Raw genomic sequence first — 22,508 nt, forward strand, 5'->3', positions numbered from 1 at the left:
GCATTTGCTCTCATTCATTGAGTCAATCAGGAGGAGAAGACATGAAATATATTTAACATCTACTTATTAAAATGATATTCCCCTGCCCACTGAATTTTATACAACAATGTTCACTCCAAAGAGTTAACTATATTTCTCTTTTTTTCTGCAGAATGTTTTGATGACTTTGCAAACCAGTCAACAATTCAGCACAAAGACATCCGGAGTCACGCTGGCATATTGTGACAGAATCGCACAATTACATGGGATCCATCCCATTCTGAAAATGCCCCGAACAGCGAACAGAACAGGTAAATGGAATCAAACGTCAGAGCCAGCACAGCCTGAGAGTGCCTTGAAACTCAGACTCCACAATCTATGTGGAAAGTGTCCTGCTGTGGCATGAAATAAATGAAACAGAAAATGATGGCAAGACTGCTAAGAACATCCTTTGCTTTGGTCTTCCTTGGCCTCTTTGGGGTGCTGGGGGCAGCAACAATTTCATGCAGAAATGAAGAAGGGAAAGCTGTGGACTGGTAGGTAAATGAATGGAAGGATTGCTGAATGCAAACAGCCTCAGTGTGAGAGTTGGCCTGGCTCACTGGAAAGTTCCTAAGGGAATATCCATTCTCTTTCCTCCCTTTACAAATAAAGGAAGTTAAAGTGTGCAAATGGGCCAAATTCCCAAGCAGGGGTAGGCTTCTGAGTGAGGGAGTTTCCCCCTGAAGAAGAGCTGAGCAGCCCCTCTTGGGCCTGATTCCCTGTTCTCAGCAGGACGAGGCTGGTAGCCACAGAAGTGGGATTGAACTGGCAGCTTCTGTCAGCGGGCAGTTTCTTTTAATTACATCACGGTTTTTCCTAACAGAACATTTCCAACATCCTTTTAAAGACTGATAGAGTAAAGAAGCCAGATCATTTTTTTTCTGAAAATGGAGCATGTGCTTCTCCTTATGAGAAGGAGAAGGGGGATCTGGTCACACACAGCACTCTTTGCCTAACCTCGGTTTGTTTGGCAGCAGAGGCAGTTGATGCCATTAGTGGTAGGTAGGTCACTGGCCTGTTGTACAGTGTCAAAGACATTAAATGCTGTTTTACATTATAGTCATGAGTTCTCCTAAAGCTTTAATTACTTTTTCCCTCTTTAATTGGGATATTTAAGTTTGCCATAATGGTTGGTGTCAAGCTTTTTGTGTAAACTTCAGGCTAGAGAACACAGATATACTCAAGGCAGTAGTCAGTCTTACAGCAGTTACTGAGCTCTGTGTGGAGTTTTGAAACTACAAATATGAACAAAACATGGTTCCTACCCTCAAGGACCTCACAGTTATGTGGTAAGGGCATAGGTGGAACATAGGGGAACAGAGAGCCCAGAAAGCTTCTCTGAGGACGTAGTTTTTGATCTAAGTTTTAAGAACAATTAGGAAGTAGCTGGAAAAAGAAGGGATGTTCAAGGGCATCTCATGCCAATGAAGGAGCAATGAGGAGGTAGAGAAGCAAGAGGCAACATGGAAATTTGGGAGTTGCAAGTAGTTTGGTATTGCTGGAACTTCAGGAGAATACAGGAAGATGACCGGAGGTGAGGTTACAGAGGTGGGAACAGCCAGGGGGTCTGTGTGCTGAGCTATAAGGTTTGAACTTGACATTGAAAGGGAGCTACTGGAGGACTTCAAGCAGGGGTGTGAATGGTGAGATTTGCACTTTAGGAAGCCCATCAGCAGTACTAAGAGGGCTGGATTGATGGGGAGCAGCCTAGCATCACAGAGACCAGGAGCACTTTTGCAGCATTACAGGTAAGAAGAGGTGTGGACCTGAGTTAAAGAAGTGGCCATGGGACCGGGTGCGGTGGCTCACGCCTGTAATCCCAGCACTTTGGGAGGCCAAGGTGGGTGGATCACCTGAGGTTGGGAGTTCGAGACCAGCCTGACCAACATGGAGAAATCCCACCTCTACTAAAAATACAAAATTAGCCAGGTGTGGTGGCACATGCTTGTGATCCCAGCTACTCAGGAGGCTGAGGCACGAGAATCACTTGAACCCCGCAGGCGGAGGTTGTGGTGAGCCGACATTGTGCCACTGCACTCCAGCCTGGGTGACAACAGTGAAACTGTCTCCAAAACAAACAAACAAAAAAAAAAGTGGTCATGGAAATGGAAAGAAGGACATGCTGAGAAGACTTGGTGATGGATGGGCTGCAGCAGGTAGGAGAAAGGGAGATGTTAAGAAATAATTTTAGGTTGGCCAGGTGCAGTGGCTCACGCCTGTAATCCCAGCACCTTGGGAGGCCGAGGCAGGCAGATCACCTGAGGTCAAGAGTTCAAGACCAGCCTGACCAACATGGAGAAACCCCATCTCTACTAAAAATACAAAATTAGCCAGGCGTGGTGGCGCATGCCTGTAATCCAGCTACTTGGGAAGCTGAGGCTGGAGAATTGCTTGAACCCAGGAGTAGGAGGTTTCGGTGAACCAAGATCATGCCATTGCACTCCAGCCTAGGCAACAAGAGTGGGACTCCATCTCAAAAAATAAATAAATAAATAATTTTAGGTTTCTGCTTCTGTGACTGCGTGAATATGTTCCCTAATAGCGTGGGATGAGCAGATTTGGAGCAAAATATTATAAACTTGGTTTCAAATATATGGTGTTGGGGGTTTCTGGGACATCTTTGTGTTTAGGTTTCTCTGGACCTCAGCAGAAAGGTCTGGGCTAGAAACAGATTGAGGACTCTCGAGTACATAATTAGAAACGGTCACCCAGGAAAAATGTTTAAAAGTACTGGTTCTCAATTGGTGTGCCATTTGATATCAGCACACTGATAGTTCACAAACCCTTCATTGGTGGGCCACCAAATTGTGATTGATATAGAAAATCATTTTTGCCACAAGTGAATGGACATATTACTTAGCAATGTCTGTTAGAGAGAATATAAGCGACTTGCTGCCAAGCTGCTAACATTTATTGAGACAGGTAAGAAAAGGGACCATCACGTCAGCACCAAAGAATAATTTCATGTTTCCTGCCACATGTGAGGACCTGACCCTGTAAGAAAACATAAGCAGGGCAGGAAAGAGTTCACTTAAATAAAATATAAGACTGAAGGGGACCGAGTGAAGAGTGTGCAGCCTTTACGGGTTTGTGGCACTGTTGTATGGTAATAGTGTATATAGTATAATGTTTGGTGCACTGTGAGTGTTTAGGGGTTAATGGTGGGGTTCATGCTATTAGAAAGTATTTGGCCAGATCCGTGGTTCTCAACCAAGGGTAATTTTGCCCTCAGAGGACTTTTGATAATGTCTGGAGATAATTTTGATTGTCACAGCTTGGCAGTGCTACTGGCATCTAATAGGTAGAGGGTAGGGATCCTACAATGCAGAGGACAGCTCCCACAACAAAGAATGATCTGGCCGAAAATGTGAATAGAGTACATTGAGAAACTCTGAGCTAGGTAATCCAATAATGTCTTAATGCTTCTTGGCTGAGCTACCTCTCCTCCCTGTGAGATATCCAAGGGAGATATACAAATGGAAAACAATAGTAAAGGAAGGAAAGGGCCTACTTAATTGCTTGGTTTTAGCCCTGAATCATCAAGGCAGAGTATTCTGATAAACTGAGCTGAAGAATGCAGTTCAGGACAGGGGCTCAAAGTACCTTCCACCTCTCCTGAAGCCCAAACCCAAATCTCATACCCAGTCAGCCAATTGCATGGTCTGGGCCTTGGCCTTCTCTCCACTGTAGCCACATGGATCACGGAAGCAACAGAAAGAGGCACTCTCAGCGTATATGGACTTCCACTTCAGGGACTCCACCCACCAGTATAACCAAGGTCTTAGAACATATCCAATCAGATTTTTATTTTCTTCTCTGGGGAGGAGCAAAGATAAGGGTGAAGAAAGAGACAGAGAGCTTGAGCAAATCCCTTTCCTTAGAGGTCTTCCATGAAACACAAGTGAGAGATATATTGAAGTGTGTAACACAGTTACTGCCACAGGAAAGCAGTCAATAAATGTTAGTAATTCATAATTATTTTATCTGTTAGGTTTACTTTTTATAAGTTACCTAAAAGACAAAACAAGGAAAGTGGAGAGACTGGGTTAGAGTACCTGTACCTAGACTCTACAACTAGAAGCTGGAGGAAGAGTGAGCAACTAATGAATACCACCAAGAGTGTTTTGGGAAGGACATTACAACAGCTATATGAAGCATATGCCTCTAAGGTATGTTATATAGTTAATTGTTCACTTGAATAATATAAAATGCATAAAACTGAGTCCAAAGCCTTCACCAGAGTTTTCTGTTCACCTACCCAACTCCCAATCCTAGTACCTTGAAGTAAGCTAGCTCAGAACCAGCTCAAGACAACTATCTGAGTCAATCTGACATGAAACATGTCATCGTACTCTACAGCAATGCCAAATTTACATGGCACCATGTCCAGTGGTATCACTAGGCAAGGTGTGAATTGTATACTGAAGTCTTCCGGCTGCCAAAATGTCTGTCAGTTTGCTTATTCATCTAATAGAAATAGGGAGAGGAGCCTCTGCTGCTGCAGGGCAATACAGATCTGTGATTAACATGCTATGGGTTATGGATTGTTTATGTCATGGTGTTATCAGTGGTGGTGAGCTCAGTAAAGGGTTCTACTTGATCTTCCTTTCAATTAATTGTTTTCAAAATGATATGTTGAAAACTAGGACTCTGATTCAAGGCCCTAGAACTAACTTACTTGGGTGGAGATTATCCCTGCTATATCTGGACTTTATCAGGCAATGAGCTAGCCAGCCAAAGAGATACAGGTAAATAGACCTGCTGGCTTAATGTGGGCATGCTCCCAATATCCCAGGCACCATCTGTTGCTTAGTTTCAAGATACTACTTTCCAACCAGGGGTGACAAATAAAATCAAGCCATGATTAACATCCAATTATACTCATGTATGCATTTCCTAACAATAACTTATAGACAAGTAAATACATAACATGACTCTGTTCCTATAATATGCTGGACTGTATGGTGGGCCTTTACATATATGTCAAGTAATTTAATGCCCACAACAATACCTTTTTAGCCTCTAGCACTGCACATGTGTATCTGAGTATTTACTCAAAATACACAGGGAACTGACATGGTGTGTGGTAATATTCATGTTATTTGCCTGCCATTAAGACTAGCCTTTAGAGTCAAGTTACAAAGTTAAAACTTATCTGTAGGCTATTTGAGAACATGTGACGTGCCAAGCACTTTTCTAGATGCTTTTCAAAATTATTTTGTCTCAACAACCCTGCTTTGAATAAACAGACGACAGCTGACCCTGAACCATGCTGGTGTAGGGGTGCTGGCCCTCATGCAGTCAACAATTTATGTATAACTTTTGACTTCCTAAAAATTTATCTACTAACAGCTTACTGTTTGACTGGATAACATCAATAGTCGAATAATGTGTATTTTTATGTTATATATCTTATATACTGTATTCTTAACAATAAAGTAAGCTAGAGAAAGGAAAATGTTATGAAGAAAATCATTAAGGAAGAGAGAATATATTCACTCTTCATTAAGTGGAAATGGATCATCATAAATGTCTTCATCTTTGTCATCTTCCTGTTGAGTCGGCTGAGCAGAAGGAAGAAGGGGAAGGGCTGGTCTTGCTATTTCGGGGGTGGCAGAGACGGAAGAGGTGGGGAAGGTGGAAGGGGAAGCAAGAGAGGCAGGCACACTCAGTGTAACTTTCATATGAAAATATACAATGACTTCTATTTGCTTTTTCATTTCTCCAAAAAAGTTTCTATGCAGTAGTAATCTTTTTTTCACCATTTGCTTTAGTTTCAGTGCCTGTATCACAGATGGGTTCATGTTGTAAAAGAAGTTAAAAGCAGTCTTTTTATTTTTTTCTTTTGAGACAGGATCTCCTTTGACCCCCAGGCTGCAGTGCAGTGGCACCATAAGAGCTATCTGTTGCCTCAACCTCCCACACTCAGGTGACCCTTCCACCTCAGCCTCTGGAGTAGCTGGGACTGCAGGCATGCACCATCATGCCTGGCTAATTTTTTTTTTTTTTTTGGCTGGGGGGAGGTGGTGGCGGGGTAGAGATAGGGTTTCACAATGTTACCCAGGCTGGTCTCAAATTCCTGGACTCAAGCAATCCGCCCACATTGGCCTCCCAAAGTGCTGAGGTTATAAGTATGAGACACTGCATCCGGCCTAAAAGTAGTCTTGAATGATCAGAATGCTTCTAACAGATTGTCTAATGTTGATTTGTGTTCTTGCACCACCTCTTCTATGTCTTCTTGCTCATCATCTGGCTCTGGTTCCATTGAGTCATGCTCTGCTAATTTCTCTAGTGTGGTGTCTATTAGCTTTTGAATTTCTCCAAGAATCTTATCTTGAAACCCATCACCCCCAACCTTTCTTGCCATATCCACAATCTCTTTCATGACTTTCTTGGTTGACTCTGTCATACATCCTGTGAAGTCATGCACAACATCTGGACACAGTTTTTTCCAGCAGGAATGTATTGGTTTGGGCTTGATGGCTTTCCTGGCTTTTCCTATAACAGAAATGGCATCTTCAATGCTATAATCCTCTCATGTGTGATAGAACACATGTTCTATAATGTGTTCCATAGCACTGACAATCCTTTCCAGAGAGCACCATATGTAATGAGCCTTAAAAATCCTTATGAATCTGATTTAGAGGCTGAATCAGAGACATTATGTTTGGGGGCAGGTGGACAACTTTGACACCTTTGGTGTTGAACTCATGGGATTTTTAGTGCCCAGTGGCACTATCCAATACCAAAAGAACTTTAAAAGGCAGTTCCTTACTGGCAAGGTACCTTCTGACTTTAGAGACAAAGCATCAATGGAACCAATTCAGTAAAAGGGTTCTTGTTGCCCAGATCTTCTTCTTGTACAACTGGCAGCTGGTATATATCTTTTCCCTTCAAGGCTCAAGAGTTAGCAGCTTTATAGATAGGTGTAGTCCTGATTATCAACCCAACTGCATTTGCACAAAACAGTAGAGTTAATCTGTCCCTTCCCGCCTTAAATCCTGATGCTTGCTTCTCTTCCTTACCAATAAATGTCCTTTGTGGCACCTTTTTTCCAGAATAAGGAATTTTCATCTGCATTAAAAACCTGCTCAGGAAGAAATTCTTTCTCCTTAATGATTTTATTGATAGCATCTGGGAATTAATCTGCTGCCTCTTGGTCAGCAAAAGCTATTTCTTCTGTTATCTTAGTTTTTTTTCAGGCCAAACCTCTTTCTGAAATTGTCAAACCATCCTTTGCTGGTATTAAATTCTCCAGCTTTAGATGATCTACCTTCCTTCTGCTTTGTCATATAGTGACTTCACTTTTTCTCAAATCATATTAGAGTCTATGGTATTCCTTTCTTATAGCAATCCTGCACCCATAGAAAAGCTGCATTTTAATTTTAAGTATGAGCTATAAAAGTATTTTGTAAAAAGTGCAAGGTTTTCATACCTGCTGGCATAGCTACAGTGAGGGCTTCACAAATTTCCTTTCCTTTTTTCACAACGGCCCTTATGCTGTATTCACTTATCTTGAAATGGCAGGCAACTGAAGCTGCAGACCTCAATCCGCAGTACTTATCAAGCAATTCAACATATTCTTGTAATGTCATGACTTGTCTTTGCTTTTTAGAAGCATTTCCAGCACCAGTAGTGGCACTCAGTATAGGTCCTATGGTTTTATTCAAGGTTTCTGATATTGCCCCAAACATGATGAAAAATATGCAAGAGCTGTGAGAGATCACTTTTGACTACAGTATGCAATTTACTGGAGAGAACTGCTCGTGTGGAGGTTGTTAGTGTCATGTGGCATTTTCAGCAGATATTCACAAGACTTGAGCTCATCTCAATGGTGACAAGAGGTGGCTATCAAATTATTACAGTAGTACAGTATTACTACAGTTAATTTAACGCAGTTATGACTTAATACTGCATATTTATGTTTGTTTATATTTCTTGACTGTGAATGGCACCATGTTTGGTCTGTGTTTGTATATGTAAATTTTGATAAATTTTAACTTTTTATAATAGATTTGTGCATATTTTAGGGCAGCAAATGTATCTATATATAGTATTTATATAGTATCTGCATATATTGTATACATTGATATATCTAACTTTTTCTTAATTTTTAAAAATATTTCTAGGCTATGTGGTTCATCTGTGAGTTTTTTTTCAAATTGTCAAAAATCCCCCCTAAATTTTCCAATATATGTTTTTAAAAGCCTGCATACAAATAGACCCATGCAGTTCAAACCCAAGGGCCAACCGTATTATATAAAATGAAAACTGCCTGCAGCTCTTTCTGCTTTCCAGGTTGGGGATGGGGACCAGGAGCATATCTATTAGTGGGAAAATAATGTCTACATTGTTCCCTTCCCCATCAATGAGACTGCTGCGGGAGGAAGAAGGAAAGAGCAACACTGTAAAGCCTCTGTTACTTGCCTTAGTTGGAGTAGACAGGCCTTCGCTTGGCCAATACAATAATAATCTTTGGAGGTGCAAAGGTAGCCCCACACCCTAGCAGGGAGACACAGTTAAACTGCTCTGCTAAACAAAAAAGGGGATGGAAGGAAGCCAGGGATTAAAAAGCATAAGAAACATGGAGAGAGACTGGGTTAAGCCTTTATGGTGATGTAAAACCATTCAATATTTCTTACCTTTAGTAAAACCTGCCACATGCAATGTCATGAGTGATAGGTTCTGGGGGGAAAATGACAGTAAAGGGACTGAGTTCTATGCTTGATTGGCACAGAGCCAAAAGAAGAGAGCAACAGCAGTTTGATATCCAGGTATGACTCAGTGTTCTTTGGAAGCTGGAATTATGTGCCAGAAATGACTGTGAGAATATTACTCCTCCATCCCTTGATCTGGAGTTGAACCTCTGACAGAGAGTGAAATGCAAGATTAGACTGACTGGTTTTAAATCTCAAATGTGAAGGTGACCAAGGCCAATAGCTGGGTTACATTTGGAATTGTTTCCCTTCTCTTGCATTTACAAATAAGAATCTTCCATGCACCTTCATAAACATTTATCAAACTATATTGTCTATACTTGTCTGACTATATTTTCTGCTAGACGGGGGCAGAGACTGTACCCCTCTTGTTCAACACTCAATAGTCAAAACAATACAGAACATATGTGTTAAAGGAATAAAGCTGTTCAAAGGCACATGCCTACTCTTAAATCCATGATCTTTTCCCTTTATCAATAGCCTCTCTTCCAACTAAGGCTACAGTCCATTTAACTTCAGCTGGCAGTTACACTCAGAATAATAAACTTCATTTATCATAAAGAATAAATTCCTCACTGGATCATCCCAGAATTTCTCCATATTGTACCCCAAAGGCACAAAAATGGCCTCCTTACCACATTCAGTGCAAGCTCATAGAGTAACTAACTCTTCAGAGTTCTCCAGATGATGATATGAATGCCATTCAGTAGCTATGATCAATTATGGAAAATGAAGGTAAGAAAACAGCTTACTTTTCAGGATATTCCTAAACACAGTAGACAAGAATGCAACAACAGACTATGTTGTGCATTTTTCAAAAAAAAATTTTATTACATCAAATAAGCAACTATGAGAGTCTTCTTTATTGACTTCGTTTTCTAAGAAGAAAGCAAGGGCCTTTTTTTTTTTTTTTTGAGACGGAGTCTTGCTCTGTCGCCCAGGCTGGAGTGCAGTGGCCAGATTTCGGCTCACTGCAAGCTCCGCCTCCCGGGTTTACGCCAATTCTCCTGCCTCAGCCTCCCGAGTAGCTGGGACTACAGGCGCCTGCCACCTCGCCTGGCTAGTTTTTTTGTATTTTTTAGTAGAGACGGGGCTTCACCGTGTTAGCCAGGATGGTCTCGATCTCCTGACCTCGTGATCCCCCCGTCTCGGCCTCCCAAAGTGCTGGGATTACAGGCTTGAGCCACCGCGCCCGGCCGCAAGGGCCTTTTTTAAGGACATAGGTTATCCTTTCCTGCTTTTAATTATGTCACTGAGATTTTTTTAAATATTGACATTATTGGCTTCAATAAAAGTTGTATCATCACACAAATTAAATGGAACCACCTAAAACAAATATTAGCAAGTTTCTAAAACATGCAAAATAGATATGATCGAAATAATAGCTTTATTTTGGCTCTAAGATTTGGCTGTTTGAAAATTGACTCATATTTGGCCTTACCAGAGGAAACCCAATATCACACAGTAAATTTCACCACTTTTTTAAGCAGGAAAATATCAAGTTGGAAAGGTGAAGTGACACTGAAAAATGGATTGCAGAAAAATCCTCCCATAACAGGAGGAAGGGAGAGCAGATAATGAGGAATCCTGATTAAACACAAAGCTACTACCCAGCAGTGAAGTGAAGCACAGAGTGGGCAGAGGAAATCAGATCCTGACAGCCGGTTCTGCACTGTGCCTATAATATCAATGGAAAAAACCTTAGATGTAATCCTTGGTTGGTTGTTCCTACTTCATTTCCTGAACAAATAATTCAGTACTCCTTTATTATACACTGGTTGCTTAATCAGAAATTTGGTTCCAAAACAACCGAGAGAAATAGGAACATTGCCCTCAAATACAGATCACAATGCATAGGGCTCCTGTCACATGAGTAAAAATCATGCATAGTTAAAAATGGACTTCCTTTTCCCTGTCTTACATGTCACAGGCTTCATATTGATGGGGAAGCTGCCTATTAGGAGAATAGATGACTTCTCATGTGTATTAATGAAAGCAATGTATTGCAGGCTGGGTAGCTGGTAGAAATGTTGTGAGAGTTTGTAAGTGGAAGATTTACACCATTCTGACCCTAGTATATTCCTGCAGAGTAACAACACAGCCTATCTAATATACAATGATGGAGTCCCTAAATCTGTGAATTGCAGCAGGAAGTATGGGCACACCAAAGGTATGACAAAGATTCTTGGTTTCTCTTTCCTATTGGAAATCAACATTTTCTTAAATATTTCATCTTGAATATCCTTATATTCATACTAAATAGATAGCTTTTCTTCTTAATAGTTTATTTGAGTTATTGAAATGTATGACTTCTGTATCACTGGTTATAATATAATTATATGATTTGACTTGGCATTCTCAATTTTAGAAATCTTGTTTTACTTCTTAATACATTTTAAAATATTTGCTTTGCAGCAGGAATCCAGGCACTGACACTGTGGACACACACACCTGCAATTATATATATATATATATATATATGCACATGAATATGTATATATGTATATGTGCATGTAGTATATATGCACAAACACATTTTAGTCAGATTTATTGAGCTATAATTTATATAGAGTAAAATGAACTCTTCTTAACATACAGTTCCCTTGGAAATATACATTTTTGAAAAAAGTATTTTAAATAGTTTTTTATATTAATTTTTATCATGTTGTTTACATTATCACATATAGTAATCTTTATTATACTTTTATAATTTTTCTATTTCTAAACTTTGCATACATGTTTGTGAACCATAGAAAAATTCAAAATACAGGTAAACAAAAAAAATCTATAATCATAATGCCCATTAGATAAACCATATTTAATCCTTTCTACTTTTTCTAAAAAACATATTTTAAAACATTTTTACAAAACTACTGTAATGACTATTTTTCAACCTTTTTTCAATTTAATATATCATACATAACTTTCCATGGCAACAAGTATTCAGAAGGTTCCAAATTCAAATGCCTTCAGGGAGCAGGCAAATGATGTCAGCAAGTGAAAGGAGGAAGCTACCATTCAACTTGCCTGATACGGACACAATTTTCCAGGAGATGTTGAAAATTAATATTTGTGGAAAATCTCCCTAGTTTTTAAATGTTGGCACTAAGTTCAAAGTTTAAAAAATACTCTGCAAGCCCAATAAAATGTATCCATAGGCTGGATTTGGCTCATGGATGTCAGTTTGCAGCCTCTGATTTAGAATATAGTTTGTAATGCTGACAAAGGTCATGAACTTTGAAAGCTTTTTATTTAGCAAAGTAGCTCTCCTGAATGCCCTATTTACTGGGAACCCAACAATTTTCATAACATGCTACATTCTTCAACCTCTCCTCCAACAATCTCCCACATCATTGCTGCTCTACCCTGCTAGCTGCCACAAGGGTTTGGGGAAATGGCTGTAAAGGAGTAGGGTGCAATGTGAAGTGGAGGGGTTCTCTTGGCCAACAGATACCTTAATATCCTATGACATTCTGATACTGAGAACACACACACCCACCAGGAGGATAGGATTCCAGAAAATTGGCGCACTCATCTGCACAGAGGAGAACTCTTGAAGGTTATCCAGTTCTGTTACATAACAGAACTTTCAATATTTTCCACCTTGACACAGGTATTGATTCTATTTCCACCCAAAGAACAACAGTACGCTTTCTTAAAATAGGCTCTTTGAAAAGAAAATAACTAGAAGACATTTGGTTTTTAATCTAACAATTAGGCAAACATGAGTGAATCTTATGTTTGCATAGTCATATGCAAACTGGAAAGTCTAGCTATCATACCAAACCTACCCTGATAAATTTCTAAACACAAAAATAGTCAGGCGTCTGTTTTACAAAGTTCATTTTGCCATGTCACAAAGTGATAAAAATCTATTTTCTTCCTTACTGGCTTTCATGTTATTTATTTTGCTTTAGAGATTTTTACAAACGTAATTAACTAGGATGCTTTAGCACAGCTTCCTTTTTTTCTCTTTGCTTCTTTTATTGGGCTTGTAGAAATGGCGACTCTTCTGCCAATAAATGGGCAGCAGCTTTTTATAACAAATTATTGTGAGTACATTTCTTTATTTGATATTTTCTCTTTCAACTCTGTTTTTCAGTCGGCTTTTGAAAACAGCCTAGCTGCTTAGCAGTGAAGACGCTATCTAAATCTTGCTAGGTGACTATATCGTTTAACAAGGCCAAATTCCAATTTAGCAAATTTGCATTCTGCCAAAACAAATTTTCCTTGTGATTTCAACATGAAATTCCTCTTAACTCTTCACAGGATGGCTACCTTGGTTCCCTTTTTGTGGTGGCTTTTTATCAGTAATCAGGCAATGTGATATATGCCAGAATTGTATTTGAAATCTTTGAAAAATAAGCACGATCCTTGTGATTATTAGCCTGATAAAACACCACTCTGAAGCATAAATGGGCTTAAATGTTGCCACTGTGAACCCTATTTTAAAAGAAGCTTTGTTTTTCTGATTTATCTTTGTCAAATGTATCTTTGGTAGGTTTACTGCTGTGGAACAGAGTTCAAGGGTTCTGGCTGATTCATTCCATCCCTCAGTTTCCTCCAGTTCCGGAAGAAGGCTATGATTATCCACCCACAGGGAGACGAAATGGACAAAGTGGCATCTGCATAACATTCAAGTACAATCAGTATGAGGCAATAGGTAAAACTAAAGTATGTGAGAAAAAAAAAACAGATAACTATGTTGAAGAAAGGATTTGGAAATATATTCAGAAATGTGTCACTTCATTTATTAATCTATTCATAGACCCTCTGATACCTAGATTCTAATGCTGGCTTTGCCATAGTGAGGTCTTGGGTAGGCTCACTTACTGGGCTTTGGCTCTTAATCTACCAGTGCAGTTGTTGAACTTGATCAGGGCAGTAGTTTCAAATGTATTCAGGGGCCTGGTAGATAACATATATGAGTGAAACAGACAGATGTTACATGGGAAGTGAGGATAGTGATAAACTGGGGTGCTGACCCTTGTCTAGCTTCCCTTAAAGCCTCAGCTCCATTGTATTGTGGCTCTACGGGAATGAAAGCCTAATGATTACAAATCTTCATATTTCTCATTAAGTACCAGAAACCTAGAGGGTGTGTGTGTGTGTATGTGTGTGTGTGTGTGTGTGCGTGTGTGTCAGAGAGAGAGAGAAACTGATTTCTAAATATGAGCTCAATCTTAATTTTTTTTTTTGAAGTTTTCCAGGCCACATGTTCCTTGTAGGCCACCAACATGACACCTCTGAGCCAGATAATCTTCCTTTAAGATTTCAAGCTCAGCCAAAAATACTTAGATTTGGCAGACTGTGGTGGGAAAGGAGAAGTAGGGACAGGTTGGTAGCTAAATAGTAGTGAAAACCAACTTGCCTATAGATACAGGAAGTTTAGAAAATGTTTCTCATCAAATTTCCATCTTATGGCAAGGATCACTGAGCTCCTCATCCTAGTCAAGCTCTAGTCTCACTAGTTGAAATCATATGATGCTGCTGAAAATCACAGAGATTAGGCATGCACACTGAGGAGCTGATTATTCTTAAAGCTGTTTGATTGGTACATGGAATTCTCGACTTTTGTATATGTATATGTACATTTAGAAATATATGGTCTCCAAGGTCAGATTACCTGGGTTTGAATATCAATTTCATCAATTATAAACTTTATAATGTTGGGCATGTGATGTAAATTCTCAGTTAATTCATCCATAAAGTAAAGATAATGATAACAACAGAATTTACCTGATAATATGGTTGCTTTGAGGATTAAACGAGTAAACCCATGTAAAACTTGTAGGACCATGTCTGGAAACTAGGAAATGCTTAACAGGTGTCAGTTATTTTAACAAAAAGTTATTTGAAGGCTACTGGTTTAAAGAAAGAAATGCCTTTGTTTTTGTGTTGTTTTGTTTTTTAATCCAAAACAAGATCTATAATATCAGCAGGCATTTCCATTTGTGTCTTAATTCTCAACTTTTCTTCACTGTTTCTTGATTCAGATTCTCAGCTCTTGGTCTGCAACCCAAACGTCTACAGCTGTTCCATCCCGGCCACCTTTCACCAGGAGCTCATTCACATGCCCCAGTTGTGCACCAGGGCCAGCTCATCAGAGATTCCTGGCAGGCTCCTCACCACACTTCAGTCAGCCCAGGGACAAAAATTCCTCCATTTTGCAAAGTCTGATTCTTTTCTTGACGGTATGAAAGACCATCATCAAACAACATGCTATATAATTCTGCTGCTGAACTCAGTAGGGATAGCTTAGAGAAATATTCTTAGTATTCAGGGAACGAGAGATGAAAAAAGGGAGCAAAGAGAAAAGGAAAAAGGAAAGTCAAGGATCAGTTCGAACATTAGCCTGCTATACTTGAATAGCCAGGTTGCTGAGTCAACCACAAAAGTATCTCATAGCCATCCAGCCAGGGGCCAGTGAAAACTCAGTCTCCAGCCTCTGCTTGGCATTGGGCCATAGTCATCTCCATTTCTTCTATTCCCTGAGCAGTTATTTTAAGCCTTCCTTACTCTCAAGTCCTTTACACTACTCTGACCCCTCACTCATAGCTTCCTTTTCTCCTTCATAAATAGAACAATGATCGCTAGGGAGAAACCACTTCAATATGGCCCCTCACCCCTCCAACAATCTTATCTGTTCTCCTTCCTTTTTGCAGGGTTTTCCCCCACCCCCAAAGAAGTGATGAACTCCCTATGCTCTGAAACCTATCTCAGCCTCAGCATACCTTGATTTGTCCACCTGATCTGTTCTCTCTGTTCTGTTTCAGCTCTCCCACTCCCCAGGCTCCTTCCTCATAACATACAAACATGCCTAAAAACCCTCCCTCAATTCTAAAGCATCTATATTCCTTTTCTTTCAGATTTATTTTTTTCAAACTCACCAGGGCCTTCACTTGCTCAACGTTCCTTCACTGCAGTCTTGCTTCTGTCTGTAGACACTCGAATCTCTCCCCAGTCACCAGTGGCTGTCTTAGTCTTCCTTAATTGTTCACTGTCTTCTTTGATTAATTGCTTCCTTCCTTTATACATTGAATAAAATTTACTGAAAGACTACTACTAGCCAAGCCCTGTGTTAGGCACTAGAGATCTCAAACTTGACAGGACAGAAATAGTCTCTGCAGAACGTGGCACTGTTGAAATTATTTCCTTTTTGAAACTCTCACCTTCACTGATTTTGGGGAATACGCAGTCCCCTGGTCTTCCTCCCACTTCTAAGTTTCTTCTGCCAGGTCCTCTTCCTCTGACTACTCTTTAGGTGACTGGGTTGCCATGTACCCCCCACCCTTCCTTATTTCATTCTACATACCCATGCTGGGCAATTCCAGCAAGCCCGCCAATGATTCTCAAGTCTTGATCTCTACCCCAGACCTCTATGCTGTCTGATGTATTTAACAGCGAGTGAGACATTTCTACTTGAAGGTGGTACAGCCACACCAAGTTCAACATGCCAAAATCACTGCATCATCATCCCCTACAAATCTACTTTTTCTTGTATTCTGCATAGTCATCCAGTCACTCCCCATCTCTTCTTCTTCTTACCCCTCTATCAAACTATCAAATTCAGTCAGTTCCAGATCCTTAATAACGCTCGCATTTATTGTATCTTCTCCAAACTCTTTGCCACTGCCATGGGTCCCACCTGTGTTTATTGACACAGTTATTGTGACAGCTTTATGTTTTCTTTTCTTCTTTCTAACCCATCCTTCCCAATCCTGTCCATTGCCTCTCAACTGATATTTATTATCATAAACTGATATTTATTATCATAAACCAGTTTCTATTAATTCTTTACTAACATTCCGTTAAAAACTTCCCATTGATTTCAGGAAAATCCAAACATTTTGGCATGATTTACAAAGTTCCCTAGAAACTGGCCCTGATTCCTTCTCTAGTCTAATTTTTTTCCAAAGGTTTTTCCAGGACAAAGACATATATTGCTTCACTCATTTTATAGAACAGAAGATGTCTGCAAACACTAACATCATCATAGTAATGATGATAATAACTTTCATTTACACATCACTTCAGCATTTACAAAATGTTTTCTCATCCACTATCTCAATTATATTGTTATTATTGTGCTTGCGACATCCACATATCAGGGGTGAATGATGATTTCCATTCCAGAGTATATTTTCAGGGACTAATCTAAGTGTAAATACCAGCCTCACTATATTTCTCCTCCTAAACCCTAGACATCTTTGCAGCCTGGATGGCTCAACGGCTGAAGACACACTTGTTAACAGAAACCTGGCAGCGAAAAAGACAAGAGCTTCCCTCAAACTGCTCCCTTCCTTACCATGTCTACAATATCAAAGCAATTAAGTTATCACGACACTCTTATTTCAGTTCTTATCAGGATCATGCCAAGTGGTGTACTTCCCAAAAGGGCACCAAAAATCGCTGGACATGTATTGGAGACCTAAATCGGAGTCCACACCAAGCCTTCAGAAGTGGAGGATTCATTTGTACCCAGAATTGGCATATTTACCAAGCATTTCAAGGATTAGTATTATATTATAAAAGCTGTAACCAAACTTGGTGAAAGGACACATGTACTATCATTGAAAACCTTAATAATGGGTCTTCTTCCATTACATCTTCTTTATATTTTAAAAGCCTGTGAATATACTCATAACCTGCATATCACAAAATAAAATACTTTTCTCTCATGTTTACCATTTAATCTTCTATTTAATGGTAATTTATTTACTTTGCACTGTATATCATAAACTATTATACACAACTGAGAACAGAGGAAATAAAAAGAAAAATATTTTTCCACATTAGTCAACTCCAATTGTTTATGGATTGACTGGCCACCTAGTAGACTAAATTTCATCTCCTTCACAAAGACTTCCCTGACTCTCTTCCCCACCCTTTTTTGAAGAAAAACAAATAACTCTCTCTGCATATTCTTCCATACTATTTGATCATATTGCTCCTAAAGTTTTCTCACTGGTTTATGGTTAAGGCTTATTTGTCTTTCCTTCAACTGCTACTTATTAATTGGATGATCTTGAGCCATTCACTTGGATTCTCTGAACTTTGTTCTCATCTGTGAAAGGGAGATAATAGCTAGGTATGTTCAAACATCTAGCCCAGAGCCCGGCACATATATGACACTTAAAAATACTGGTGGAATTTGAGTTTGAATTCTAGCAAAAAAAAAAAAAGATAAAAGAAGTTTCAGAAATGAGTAATATTTTACAAGAAAAATGTTAAAGTCACATTAGGAGAAAAAAACTCCATAAGTGCAACTCATCAACTTGAGGGAAATAAGGAAGTGTAAAATAATGAAACCAGAATCAAATGCAATAGTCTTTTTTTTTTTTTTTTTTTAATAATAGAGATAAAGTCTTGCTTTGTTGCCCAGGCTGGTCTTGAACTGGGCTCAAGCAATCCTCCCATGTTGGCTTCCCAAAGTGCTGGGATTACAGGAATCAGCCACTGCACCCAGTCAAATGCAATAATCTTAATTTCAATGTGTTTCTTTTTCTGGCATTCTTATTACTACATGTAAGTAGTATATAAATGGATAATAATAAACTTGTGTTAAGTACTAATTGCTTAATAACATTTGACATATGTGTTGTTCACAATCAAGCAGACTTACAACCTAGATAAAGTAATTAAAGCTAGCACTTACTGAACACTTACTATGTAATAAGTATTCAACTCATATTAATTCAAGATTAATTACTTTTTTTTATTTTTTCTCTGAGACGGAGTCTCACTCTGTTGCCCAGGCTGGAGTGCAGTGGCGCGATCTTGGCTTACTGCAAGCTCCACCTCCTGGGTTCACGCCATTCTCCTGCCTCAGCCTCCTGAGTAGCTGGGACTACAGGCGCCTGCCACCATGCCCGGCTAATTTTTTGTATTTTTAATAGAGACGGGGTTTCACTGTATTAGCCAGGATGGTCTCGATCTCCTGACCTCGTGATCCACCCGCCTCGGCCTCCCAAAGTGTTGGGATTACAGGCGTAAGCCACCGCACCCGGCCGATTAATTACATTTTTATTTAATCTTCATAACAATTATATGTAGTAGGAACTGTTATTATCCCCATTTTACTGACAAGGAAACTAAGGCCTACATAGTTTTAGTAACTTGCCTAGTATCATAGAGGTCCATCTTACCTCTGAGGCTATCGATCTTGATATCTCAATACCAACCAAACTTCATGGCACTAGTTCAATGACAAACAGAAAAAGCTAACTTTGTTTCCTGTCAGGAGCAAGCATAAACTATGTTGTATGCTATCTAGCTAACTAACATGCTTGCAAATATAAAGAGGCCTGAAAAAAATTATTTGGCCTCTGAGAGAGTATCTGAGGCCAAAAAAGCATAAGTAATCCAAATAACATAAAAGAAAAATTTTAAAGTACAAGATCCTGACTTTAAAAGTAAAGAGGGCCGCTCTACCGGCAGGATTTGATGGCGTGATGTCTCACAGAAAGTTCTCCGCTCCCAGACATGGGTCCCTCAGCTTCCTGCCCCGGAAGCGCAGCAGCAGGCATCGCGGGAAGGTTAAGAGCTTCCCTAAGGATGATCCGTCTAAGCCGGTCCACCTCACAGCCTTCCTGGGATACAAGGCTGGCATGACCCACATCGTGCAGGAAGTCGACAGGCCAGGATCTAAGGTGAACAAGAAGGAGGTGGTGGAGGCTGTAACCATTGTGGAGACGCCACCCATGGTGGTTGTGGGCATTGTGGGCTACGTGGAAACCCCTCGAGGCCTCCGGACCTTCAAGACTGTCTTCGCTGAGCACATCAGTGACGAATGCAAGAGGCGTTTCTGTAAGAACTGGCATAAATCTAAGAAGAAGGCCTTTACCAAGTACTGCAAGAAATGGCAGGATGAGGATGGCAAGAAGCAGCTGGAGAAGGACTTCAGCAGCATGAAGAAGTACTGCCAAGTCATTGCCCACACCCAGATGCGCCTGCTTCCTCTGCGCCAGAAGAAGGCCCACCTGATGGAGATCCAGGTGAAGGGAGGCACCGTGGCCGAGAAGCTGGACTGGGCCCGCGAGAGGCTCGAGCGGCAAGTACCTATGAACCAAGTGTTTGGGCAGGATGAGATGATCGACGTCATCGGGGTGACCAAGGGCAAAGGCTACAAAGGGGTCACCAGTCGTTGGCACACCAAGAAGCTGCCCCGCAAGACCCACTGGGGCCTGCACAAAATGGCCTGTATTGGGGCATGGCATCCTGCTCGTGTGGCCTTCTCTGTGGCACGTGCTGGGCAGAAAGGCTACCATCACCGCACTGAGATCAATAAGAAGATCTATAAGATTGGCCAGGGCTACCTTATCAAGGACGGCAAGCTGACCAAGAACAACGCCTCCACTGACTAGGACCTGTCTGACAAGAGCATCAACCCGCTGGGTGGCTTTGTCCACTATGGTGAAGTGACCAATGACTTTGTTATGCTGAAAGGCTGTGTGGTGGGAACCAATAAGTGGGTGCTCACCCTCCGCAAGTCCTTGCTGGTGCAGACGAAGCAGCGGGCTCTGGAGAAGATTGACCTTAAGTTCATTGACACCACCTCCAAGTTTGGCCATGGCCGCTTCCAGACCATGGAAGAGAAGAAAGCATTCATGGGACCACTCAAGAAAGACTGAATTGCAAAGGAAGAAGGAGCTTAATGCCAGGAGTAGATTTTGCAGCTGGTGGGGTCTCAATAAAAGTTATTTTCCACTGACAAAAAAAAAAAAAAAGTTAAGAGGGCCAAAACTTGATCCAACGGTAAAGAGAGAGATTAATGAAAAGGAGAAAAAAAGCAAAAGTGAAGAAATTCTATTGGACTAAAAATACATAATAGGTAGGAGCCTTCTCCCCTGAATCTGAAGGAGAGGAGAATCAAAATTAGATTCACATAATTAAGAGTGTAGGAATGTAACAAAGAAAAAGAACATGCTGGCCCACTGGAGACACACATTACGGATGTGATTCCTGCTGAAGGGGAAATGGAAAGTGGCCAGACCGTCCTTGAGGAAGAAAAAAATGCTGGAAAGGAATTGAACAGTATATCTTGGTATATCTTGGTGATGGTAATTCCTTGTTGTAAAACCTAAAGACAACCACAATAAACCAAAGAGGGCTAATCTTTCTCAGGCATATGCCCAGGACTGCTACCCAGTCATGCTGATACTTGCAGGGAGACTGAAGAAGTTATCTTTGGGAATAATGACATTGGAGGGAAACCGATACATTTTAGAAAATAGGGGATAATTTTATTGATTCCCTTTAGGAAAAAGAGAATATGGGAGATATTAATGAATGAAATGTAAGTTCTAAATCATGGTTTTAAATACTGGAATGAAATTAACCAGGCATGATGGTGAGTGCCTGTAGTCCTAGCTACTCTGGAGGCTGAGGTAGGAGGATCCCTTGAGCCGAGGTGTTTGAGGCTGCAGTGAGCTATGATCACACCACTGCACTCCAGCCTAGGTGACAGAGCAAGACCATCTCAAAACAGAAACAAAAACAAACCCCCTCCAAAATTGGAATGACTTATTTCACTTAATGTAATGTCCTCCAGGCTCATACATGCTGTTGCACATGACAGGATCTCATCCCTTTTTATAGCTGAATAGTATTCCACTGTGTATATATACCACATTTTCTTTATCCATTCTTCCATTGATGGGCATTTAGGTTGATTCCATATCTTGGCTATTGTGAATAGTACTGCAATAAACATGGGAGGGTAGATGTCTCTTTGACATTCTAATTTCATTTTCTTTGGATGTATACCTAGTAGTGGGATTGCTGAATCATACAGTAGAGCTATTTTTAATTTTTTGTGGAACTTTCATACTGTTTTCCATAATAGCTGTACTGATTTATATTCCTACCAACAGTGTGTAAGAGTTTCCCTTTCTCCACATCCTCACCAGCATTCATTTTGATATGATAATATCCATTTTTTGATAATATCATTCTAACTAGGGTAAGATAATATCGCTGGGCGTGGTGGCTCACCTGTAATCCCAGCACCTTGGGAGGCTGAGGCAGGCAGATCACCTGAGGTCGAGAGTTCGAGACCAGCCTAACCAACATGGAGAAACCCCGTATCTACTAAAAATACAAAATTAGCCAGGCATGGTGGCACACACCGTAATCCTAGCTACTCGGGAGGCTGAGGCAGGAGAATTGCTTGAACCTGGAAGGCAGAGGTTGTGGTGAGCCAAGATTGTGCCATTGCACTCCAGCCTGGGCAACAAGAGCAAAACTCCATCTAAAAAAAAAAAAAAAGATGGTATCTCACTGTGGTTTTGATTTGCATTTTTCTGATGGTTAGTGACTGATACGGTTTGGCTGTGTCCCCACCCAAACCTTAAACTGTAGCTCCCATCATTCCCATGTGTTGTGGGAGGGACCCAGTGGGAGGTAACAGAATCATAAGAATGGGTCTTTCCCATGCTGTTCTCATGATAGTGAATAAGTCTTAAGAGATCTAATGGTTTTATAAATGGGAGTTCCCCTGCACACACTGTCTTGCCTGCTGCCAGGTGAGACATGACTTTGCTCGTCCTTTGCCACCTACCATGATTATGAGGTCTCCCCAGCCAAGTGGAACTGTGAGTCCATTAAACCTCTTTCTCTTTATAAGTTGCCCAGTCTCTGATATGTCTTTACTAGCAGCATGAGAACAGACTAATACAATGACATTGCATTTTTGCATGTACCTCATGGCCCTCTGTATGTCTTCTTTGGAGAAATGTCTACTCAAGTCTTTTGCCCATTTTTAAATCA

At 40.4% G+C, this 22,508-nt stretch overlaps 2 protein-coding genes and 1 pseudogene across 6 annotated transcripts in view; 2 read left to right on the forward strand and 1 right to left on the reverse strand.

The window, feature by feature from the left end:
- The window catches only part of LOC117092165 (uricase), a 91,431-nt gene that overhangs the window by 34,433 nt on the left and 34,490 nt on the right, over positions 1–22,508 (reverse strand). The window contains exon 1 of one of the 2 annotated variants that reach the window (XM_033225423.1): positions 7,457–7,569. The exons of the other annotated variant lie outside the window; for it this stretch is intronic. The gene's annotated coding sequence lies outside the window, so the exon portion shown is untranslated. Of the gene's footprint in view, positions 1–7,456; positions 7,570–22,508 lie in introns of those variants that run through there. 2 annotated transcript variants of the gene reach the window in all.
- DNASE2B (deoxyribonuclease 2 beta) lies at positions 93–17,433 on the forward strand. Of its 3 annotated transcripts, XM_033225426.1 has the most exons (6): positions 93–515; positions 4,013–4,190; positions 10,827–10,908; positions 13,240–13,401; positions 14,735–14,932; positions 16,943–17,433. In XM_033225426.1, exons 1-6 carry the CDS (start codon positions 391–393, stop codon positions 17,290–17,292), a joined length of 1,095 nt encoding a protein of 364 aa, XP_033081317.1. In that variant the 5' UTR covers positions 93–390; the 3' UTR covers positions 17,293–17,433. The 3 variants fall into 3 exon arrangements, with proteins under 3 accessions (XP_033081317.1, XP_033081315.1, XP_033081316.1); XM_033225425.1 differs by lacking the exons at positions 93–515; positions 4,013–4,190 and adding an exon at positions 12,841–12,899 and having other exon boundaries at positions 10,652–10,908; XM_033225424.1 differs by lacking the exons at positions 93–515; positions 4,013–4,190 and having other exon boundaries at positions 10,613–10,908; positions 13,240–13,412.
- LOC117092164 lies at positions 19,167–20,395 on the forward strand (annotated as a pseudogene). The gene has a single exon (XR_004440653.1). The product of XR_004440653.1 is annotated as a 60S ribosomal protein L3-like (transcript).

Source organism: Trachypithecus francoisi, unplaced genomic scaffold, assembly GCF_009764315.1.
Source record: "Trachypithecus francoisi isolate TF-2019V2 unplaced genomic scaffold, Tfra_2.0 Lachesis_group12, whole genome shotgun sequence".
Taxonomy (NCBI): domain Eukaryota; kingdom Metazoa; phylum Chordata; class Mammalia; order Primates; family Cercopithecidae; genus Trachypithecus; species Trachypithecus francoisi.